This window comes from Amborella trichopoda, chromosome 13 (assembly GCF_054954075.1).
Source record: "Amborella trichopoda isolate Santa Cruz 75 chromosome 13, AtrichopodaSantaCruz75HAP2 v2.0, whole genome shotgun sequence".
In the NCBI taxonomy this organism is placed as follows: Eukaryota; Viridiplantae; Streptophyta; class Magnoliopsida; order Amborellales; family Amborellaceae; genus Amborella; species Amborella trichopoda.
The window spans coordinates 5,620,699-5,630,083 of NC_142348.1; the positions used below are offsets into that span (position 1 = coordinate 5,620,699).

At 34.4% G+C, this 9,385-nt stretch overlaps 1 protein-coding gene across 4 annotated transcripts; it reads left to right on the forward strand.

Annotated features, from left to right (window-relative positions):
- Positions 1-2,788: 2,788 nt before the first annotated feature.
- On the forward strand, positions 2,789-9,059 carry LOC148778961 (cysteine-rich receptor-like protein kinase 10). 4 transcript variants are annotated; one of them, XR_016048126.1, is made up of 7 exons: positions 2,789-3,672; positions 5,835-5,954; positions 6,124-6,332; positions 6,412-6,622; positions 7,087-7,328; positions 7,886-8,036; positions 8,565-9,059. XR_016048126.1 is itself a non-coding variant. In XM_088856497.1 (7 exons), the coding sequence occupies exons 1-7, from the start codon at positions 2,862-2,864 to the stop codon at positions 8,874-8,876; spliced, it is 2,052 nt and encodes a 683-aa protein (XP_088712623.1). In that variant the 5' UTR covers positions 2,789-2,861; the 3' UTR covers positions 8,877-9,059. The 4 variants fall into 4 exon arrangements, 2 of the variants coding, with proteins under 2 accessions (XP_088712623.1, XP_088712624.1); XM_088856497.1 differs by having other exon boundaries at positions 7,087-7,324; XR_016048127.1 differs by lacking the exon at positions 5,835-5,954.
- The last annotated feature ends 326 nt before the right edge of the window (positions 9,060-9,385 follow it).

Genomic DNA, 9,385 nt, shown 5'->3' on the forward strand with positions numbered 1-9,385 from the left:
TTTTGGAATAAAAAATTTTAAAATTTGAGATGAAATAGATTTAAAGGTCATCTTAAGAATTTTGAACACCAAATTGCATCTTATGATAAAATTTGGTGTAGCACCTTACTTTGACTTCATTCCTACAAGTACATATAATTTCCCTAATATATTTTACTTGTATCTGTATGTAATGGTTACATGTATTCTGAGTACGTTTTGCATGGTTATATGTCAGTGAAGTCAGATATTTATAGTTTTGGGGTTTTACTATTGGAAATTGTTAACGGGAGAAAGAATTGTTTATTGGCGTTAGTTTTTCTTGAGAATTGTTTCCTTCCCCTGGTTTCTATGTTAATCTGCCTTGAGCTCACGTGGATGCTTTTTGGTTAAAGAGAGAGAGGAAATCAATATTGAAACCACTGGTTTTCAAGTTTATCAGATCTGATATGTGTGTTTTTTTAGAGAGTGAAAGAGAGGAGAGAGATGATACAGAGAGAGGAAATTTTACAATTTTGGGTTTTAGAGAGAGAAGTGGAAGTTTGAGAGAGAGATAGAAATAGGTGTTTTGGGAGAAACGTGAAAGGAAAACAGAAATGTTGAAGGCTTTATTTTAATTTTTGTTTGGGTAAAAAATTCATGATCAAAAGAAGTTGTTATTTTTGTTTTTGTTTCTATGTTAATTTTATCTTTTTGCTTACAACTAATATTTTCAATCTTTGAGCTTCAAGAGATACAGAAGTAAAAAATGGAGGATAAAGAGATATTTTTCCAAAAAAAAAGGTTTATCATAGTAATTGGACTAATTGTCGTACATATAATAATATTTCATTTCTAAAATTATTCATAGTAGATTTTTAAATTGTCATGAATTTAGTTTTCTATATAAAATTTCATCTATTAAAATAAAGTTTCTGCTTAGGAAAACGTGAAATTCGAAAAATATTTCATAAATTAAAATATAAATTATAGTATTATTTAGCATCCCTAAAATCCAATGTTCCGAAAAATAACCTAATTTGAACTTTACCCCACGGCGCATGAACATATTGTGATTTCTTATTTTCACATAAGGATATATAGGTTTGTGATGGAAAAATATGTTAATTCTATTATGGAATAAAATATAGTATTAATGGTTATTTATCAGGAAACATATATGGTATTTCACATAAGAATATATAGGTTTGTGCTTTTCTTTCATTTTTGAAATCCTCTAGTTTATGTTGAATTAGTTTTCTTTTCAAGGGTTACCTTCTTGAAACTCGTGGCGTAATTCTGGATGCACTAAAAGTTTTTGGCTTTATCTCTCTATTTCGTAAAAAATCTTAGAAATTTGTATTTAAAGCAATATCCTTTAAGGATAAGGAAATTTAGTACGAATAGAAAGCAATGATATAGCTTTAATTTTGAGCCTTTAATTTATTTTTGTCTATAAAGTGAGAATATCTCTCTTCTTTCCCCTCCCTCCTTCTCTCTCTTGAGGATTGCTTCCTAACTTTGTGATTTTTGCTTCTTTTTGTTTTTTTCTATTTTTAGAAGATCTACAAATAAAATCGAAATGAATCGGACCTCAAAAAAAAAGAAAAGAAAAGAAAAGATTTATTGTCTATCTCTCTTAAGAATTGCAAATAGACCTTTTAGACTTTTAGTAGTATATATTTGTTGATCTTCTTCCTCGGGTGAATATGTTCTATTATTATTCATTGAATGAAAAATCTTCGAGGTTTTTAAAAAATAATTTAACGAGTATCATTTGAAACGAAAAATATAAAATGAGACCATTTATTTTTGATACAAGGTGATCACAATTCATCTTGACCATTGCATGTAAAATTTGATGGCTGCATTTATTTCATTGACCAAACTCAAACTTCAAAAGAAATTTTTTCGAACTTTACATCACACCCAATCTGTCTGATTTCACATCAGATAGTTGTAAATTGTGACCTCATTGTATCAAAAGTAAATTGATATACAATCCCTTTCCAAAAAAATAAATTAAAAAAAATTTAAAGCCTTCACCAATATTAGAGATTATATATACGGATGCAAAATCCATCTAAAAAATAATTGATAGAGAGAGGACGCGTACCTACATGTGTTAGGTACGAATGGGCCAAGTCATATAAACCGTGTCCTTTGACAAAATCTTTTCTATCTATGAAAATGAAAATGAGTATGAAAGGCTTAAAACATGCAACGTATCTCGCATCCCTAGTAAAAGTCTATTTTGAAGGCTTCACTGTGCGCCTAAGGCCATGAAGGACACAATAGCAATATCAACGAGACAAGGGGGGGGCTTAATTGGTTGGCTCTTGATGATGATTCACAAAGCTAGGTCTTACCCTCAATATCTACAGTAACTGACTCAAGTCCGCATTAAAAAACGCAGCCAAGGTCTTCCGCGCAACCGCGTCAACACCAAAGACAATTCCTAATTACTCCCTCGCGAGTATACTGTTCATTTGTTCTCTCAAGTAAAACTCCAGTTAAGAATAGTTTTAGGACCCCAAATTCTGGAGATATAACCTTTCTAACACATGTAATAAAGCATGATTCTTAATTACACCATCTAAGTGCTTGAAAATAAATAATGTCTCAAAATTAAATGAAAAATGACTAATTTTGAGGGGGTGAAATCTGAGTGTTTGAAAACTCAAATTCTAATTTTTTTTTTTTTTAAGAATAATCATCTAGTGATTATCAAGTGGTTGAATTTTAGTTTGAATAAAAAATATCCAAGTAGGTCATATAACCGTGGGAGTCGAAATAAACTTTATTCGAGGGAGCGTCGTATGCCTTATTCAAAGAAAAGACAGCAGTGAAAGAGAACTAGAATGAGGAAATAAATAACACAGAAATAAAGAGAGGAGAGAGAGATGGGTTTGATTGTGTTTACAACTCTCCTGTTTCTTGCACTTCTGCAATTCACTCTGCTCCTGCATATAGCAGAAGCAGAAGGAAATGAACTTTGTTTGGGCTCTACAAATTACACGGCAGGAAGCAAGTATGAGGAGAACCTGAATAGCGTCCTTCAATCCCTCCAAGCCATGGTCCCCATCGGGAGAGGCTTCAACCCAACCTCCTCTGGTGTGGGCGCTGACCAAGTAGTCTATGGCCTCGCCCAGTGCAGGGGTGACACCAACGACGCTGAGTGCAGAGACTGCATGAACACGTCCACAACTAATGCCCTGCGGCTATGTCCGAACTCGAAAGAGGCGACCTTTTGGTACGATCATTGCCTCCTTCGCTACTCTGATTCCAATTTCATCGGATCAATAGACCGGTTCCGTTACTACCTTAAGAATGTAAACAATGTATCTGATCGAGAGTCCTTTAACAAGGAACTTGGTGGCCTGATGAGAAACCTGACGTCAAGGGCCATCTCTGACCCGCTACTATTCGCATCTGGGACAACTTTGTATGATCATTTTGTTACGCTTTACGGGCTGTTGCAGTGCACAAGGGATCTCGACGCCTCGAGGTGCCAGAGCTGCCTTGAAGGCGCGATAGCGCTCATCCCGAATTTCGCCAGTGGTAATGTGGGAGCTCAAGTTTTGAGTGGGAGTTGTATGCTGCGGTATGAAACATATTCATTCTTCACACATTCCCCTCCACCTCCACCTCCACCGCCACCGCCACCGCAGGCAACACCAAACTCTCCGCCGCCCCAAAATCCCACCCCTCCAGGTAAGCCAAATACTCTCTCACTTAAAATGCCACCTCCTATGCTTCACAGTGATGAATATTGGAAGAAATTCCTAGTATAGACTATAGACGTAGCATATAAACCGTGCAGTATATGCAATTTAGACCGTCCAATGCCTGTGAATTACGGTGAGGATGAATCACATCTCCATTTATGCTGCCAATTGTGGAGAAAGAGTTCATCGCTACCGTCCATTGATGATAACAAGTTTGTGGATGCCCGTTATGGGGCAAAATGGATTATTTTCCACGCAACAATAGTGCTGGTTATACATTCAAACAAAACACAAAAAAGCGAGGTTTCTTTGACTAACATGGTTTTTATTTTGGAAAAATGATTCGATAGGGCTGCAGCCCTATCAAAATAAGGAAAGCCCCAACTCATAACTCATTCGAAATTCCAATTCACGTATTGGAAAACCTTTATATGGTTCATTTTGACTTGAATATTATGGTTGTGAAAAAAAAGAAAAAGAAAGATATTAAACTCTAAAAGTAGGACGTTTATTACAACAAATTATCTAAGACAATCTATTTCACCATAAAAAGTTAGGTCCACAAATCTTTGCATATTTTTAGTGTTGGAAATTGATTTTACAGCCCTCAAAAGAGATTTCTGATAATGCTGAAAGAGCTTTCCGAATGAGGATTTATTTTATTTTTATAAAGCCTAGGCCTTATAGAAACCTCATCTTGTTATTTAATGTATTTTCTAAACTTGGAAAACTTTCTAAGTGAACATATCAAACTCAATATGTATGGATACAAAAGATTTTTTTTTTTTCAAGTTTTAAAAATAATGTATCTTGTAACAAGTTATCTAGAAAGTATAGTTTCAAAATTTTTTTAAGTGTTTATAGATTTGCTTGATCCGCACCTATTTTGGAACTTTAAATTTCATAATTAGGATATAACATGAGTTTTCAAGCCATCGTGGTGTCGAAGGTTCACACACCTACAAATATTAGAGTATAGTATGAGGTGGGTACCTTATGCAAAACTCACCCTTTGTAAAGAAATTCTCGATATGAAGTTTTTTTGTCATGTCCATTCTTTGCAGGGCACACTTAATAGAAAAATATTTATAAAATAAAATAATTGATCAAAATACTTTGAATGTTATAATACTTTGAATATTATAGAGGGCATTTTGGTTTTTATATTAAACACATTCTTTCATTTTTATTACGTGCCTCTTGCAAGATTGGGTATGCTTCAGTAGCCTTTGAAATATGTAAAAAGAAGATTAAAACTCAAATACTCTTGAGTCAACCACCTCATGAGAAATATCTAGATGAAGAAGCAACTACGTGTTGCTTTCTGCAAAAATTTGTCAAAAATAAAAGAAAAGTGAAAAAGCAAAATGCACTATGAACCACATTACAAGTAAAAAAAATGGAATATATATATATATATATATATATATATATATATATATATATATATAATAGGATAATCTATAGCTCACAACTCTTTAAATTACAAAAAAGTGTATATATGTATGCATGTAGGACGGAATTTGGAAAATTTTGATTTACAGCTAAAAAAACTCAGAAAAAATTTAAAAAAGGAAAGCTACAGTGGAGCACATAATAATAAAAAATTAGAAATCATCATCAAAGAATCAAAATTATGTATAAAGTATATAAAAACATATTGATACATTGGTTCAATAAAAAAAAATTAAGACTTTTCATTTTTTTTGTATGTCTGAGTTTATACCCAGGAGACAGTATAGCAAGGTGCCAAGTCCGAGTAACTTTGCCGGAGTTCGATTCAACTCAATTGAGTTTAAACCCTTGGTCGAAACAAATTGTTCATCATGTCATAATATATTCTGTATTTTTATCTTTTGAAATTTGAGGTCGAACATTAAAAATTCTTGACATCCATTAGCATCCATATTTATCCTTAATTTTATTGATCCAGGAGTGGAAGACATTATATTCATATGTGATTAAGAATTTAGTACATGCCATGTATTTTAAAGCTTTTATCGTTATTAATAGATGAAGTATATCTCTTATAACTGTTGCTAGTTTTTCATTGAATGGTATGCATGACTAATCGACTGAACTGTGAACACGTCTAATTTGAAGCTCATATAATAATTCAAGTGTGAAACTGTTTCATTCTTGATGCAGATGGGAAGAAAAAATCACCCACTTTAAGAATTATCACCATGGCGACAGTTATCCCTAGTGCAGTTCTTCTACTGGCCATATGCCTGTTTTGTATATGTAGAAGAAAGACTAGACAGAAAGGTAGGCAGGTAGATTGGGTTAGTTCGTGTTAAGTGATTCGAAATCCTTTACTCTTAAGTTGATCTGAAGAGAGGAGTAACTCATGATGACTGCCATAGTTCTATTCATTATTTCTTTATAGGAAGGAATGATCTATTCATTATTTCTTTATTGTTGTTTGGTTTGATAGGAAGGAATGATCGAAACGATATATCACTGTTACTTAATGGAAAAGAGACTTCAAATGATGGGGACGGAAGAGAAAGAATCGGACATGGTGGAGTGGGAGGAGATGAGAATACTTTATTCCTCTTTCATTTAGATACCATTGTAGCTTGCACTAACAATTTTTCTGAAGAAAACAAGCTGGGAGAAGGAGGATATGGTCCTGTATACAAGGTAATTTGAGAAAGTCCTATTTTGGATTATCTAGTTTTGTGATGTTTATCAATAAAGAAAGGAAGATAATTCTTCACAGGGAAATTTGCAAGATGGGAAAATGGTTGCAGTAAAACGACTTTTAAGGAGTTCAGGACAGGGTGTAGAGGAGTTCAAGAATGAAATCATGTTGATTGCCAAGCTCCAACACAGGAATCTTGTGAAGCTCCTTGGATGTTGTTTAGAAAGACAAGAAAAACTTCTGGTTTATGAATACATGCCCAACAAGAGCCTTGACAAAATCCTATTTGGTTTGAATCCTTACTCTACATTGATTTCATGGTATTCACACACATTCACATATATGCATATGAAAGGAAAAACTTCATGTGAGGCCTTGGTTTTACATTATAAGTAAAGCCATACCTCAAATTTCATCGGAAATTGTAGTTTCGGTGCTAGAAAACTCAAAGTGATCATTCATACCTTGACAAAATTTTTTGAATTGAAGCCCTAAAAATAGTATTTTTTTTGTAGCAAATTATTTGGACCATTCATTTTCAAGTGTTCACATATCCATAAGATTTGCACTAGTTTTAGAGCTTCAAATTTCATAACTAACTATATTCGACATTGAGGTTTGAGGTACTGCTTTCCTTTTTTATCATAAGACCTGGGCCTTATGCTAACTGTGTCCTATATAGAATATTGAAATAAGCATAAACATGCTTGAGAGAGAGAGAGTATATGTTATTCACATGAAAATATTGAACAGATCCGGAAAAGCGCCTACAACTAGATTGGATGAAGCGCTTCAACATCATTATGGGAATTACCAAGGGGCTTCTTTATCTCCATGAAGACTCTCGACTAAGAATTATTCATCGCGATCTCAAAGCAGGCAATATTTTGCTGGATAATGACTTAAATCCTAAAATTTCAGACTTCGGAACAGCAAGACTCTTTGGACAGGATGAAACGCAAGCCAATACCACCATTATTGTTGGAACCTAGTAAGTAAGTAGTTCATTCCTTAGTTATATTAATTTTAGGCAAATGGTTCTCCATTGTCTGAATCTTACAAATAGGTGAAACCCAGCTTCATTTCATACTCTTCCCCCCCCCCCCCCCCCCCCCTTCTCTCTCTCTCTCTCTCTCTCTCTCTCTCTCATTTGCCGCATGATTAGTTATAAGAAAAGGCACAACTGATTTCAAGTGAGAGGGAGAGGAGAAACGTTTCTTCAACAATTCCTAATCTTATAGTGTAGTATCTGATTAAGCTACTAAGTGTCGAAACTCTAAAGTAATAATTTAGGATGTAGTAGAATTTATGCATCCTTGCGTTGGACACCCTTGATTATGCATTTTATTTATTTATTCTTTTGATTGTTTAGCTCTAGTTCAACATTGTGTTACATCGCTGTTTTTCTTGTCATGTACGTATAATTTCAATTTTGTTTTTGGTAGTCCAGTGGGGCTTGGGGGCGTCCCTCCACCCTGACCACCTAACTTTGAGCTCGTTCCTACATGTACATATAATTTCCCAAATGTATTTTGCATGTATCTGTATGCAGTGGTTACATGTCTCCTGAGTATGTTCTGCACGGGCATATCTCAGTGAAGTCAGATATCTACAGTTTTGGAGTTTTGCTATTGGAAATTATCAGCGGGAGAAAGAACAATGAACGACTACCATCAGAAGAGAGTCAAGGACTGGTAGAATATGTAAATACTACATCTTCCTCATGAGCCACAAATTCTTAATTTTAAGGGAAAAATCATTTTAGGGGTCAAAACTCCTTATAAAACTATTTAGGGAGTGAAAAAATCTGTATTAGCGTTAAACTTATTTTTTTCTACTCTTCATTTCACTTAAATACTACCTCAAGAAATATTTTCAGAAACACCCAAATTGCCTATATTTAGCTCTCCCAACACCGAACAAAGAAAAACATTTCCGTAACTTGATCCACCTTGAACAAGTAGGGTACTCCCTTCATTTGGTTGGGGCCTCTTAGGTTGATCAATTTACTGTTATGCCCTTGCTTATTTGATGTTCTTTAAGGAGGTAACGTAGGAAATTTAGGTATTTTGAAAGATATTCTTCTTATTAAGCAAAATATGAATTAAAAAGTAAACCCCCTAATGTTAATTAACATGTTTTGACCCCCTTAAATAATATTTTCATTATCCTATTTTTCCTCTTTCTTGCTATAAAATGTTCAAAGGGAACTAATGGCTCAAATGATACAGGCATGGCATTTGTGGTCTGATGGGAGACCCATAGAGTTGATGGATCAATCTCTCGGTGAGACATGTCCAAGAAACCAAGTTTTGAGATGCATACATATTGGGCTTCTTTGTGTTCAAGCAGATGCAACAAATAGGCCCAATATTTCTTCAGTGGTTGCCATGTTGGGAAATGATTCTTTGAGTCTCAGTATGCCCATGGCCCCGCTTATGGTTTATGGGGATAGAAACATTACGAGGTCGGATATATCTATAAATTATACAGAAGGAAACTCCGTAAATGAGGTCTCAATAAGTGCTATCCATGGTCGATAATTGAGAGCATTGGACATTAACTTTTCAGCACTGTTATGGAACATGTTTCCGTGCTTTTTTTTTATTGAACTTTGGGTTTTTATGGTGATGCATTTTTTTGTGATTTTTTCGGCTATACGTTTGTGCTAAACTTACTGGAGGGGAGTTGAAAGAAATATGAGCACCCCTGTTCATTTCATGCTACTAAGTTGTTCCAGTAGAGAACTTTTGTATTAACTAGAATATGTGTTGCCATTTCAAAAAAAAAATTTCCACTTGCTGGCATAGGACCATGTTAACTTATGTAAAACACATAATAACGTGGAAAAATGTAGTATACCCTGTATCGTAGTGAACGGGCACTGTTACCCAACATCCACTATTCATATTTATCACAAACGGTGGATGATGCACTATCACCCAATTGTTTACTCCACTCAAAGCATCGGTGGTGAATGTTGGGTAAGAGCACCTCATACGAAATATAATATCACGATATAGCCCTCTTTTATACGCACACTAGAGAGGGA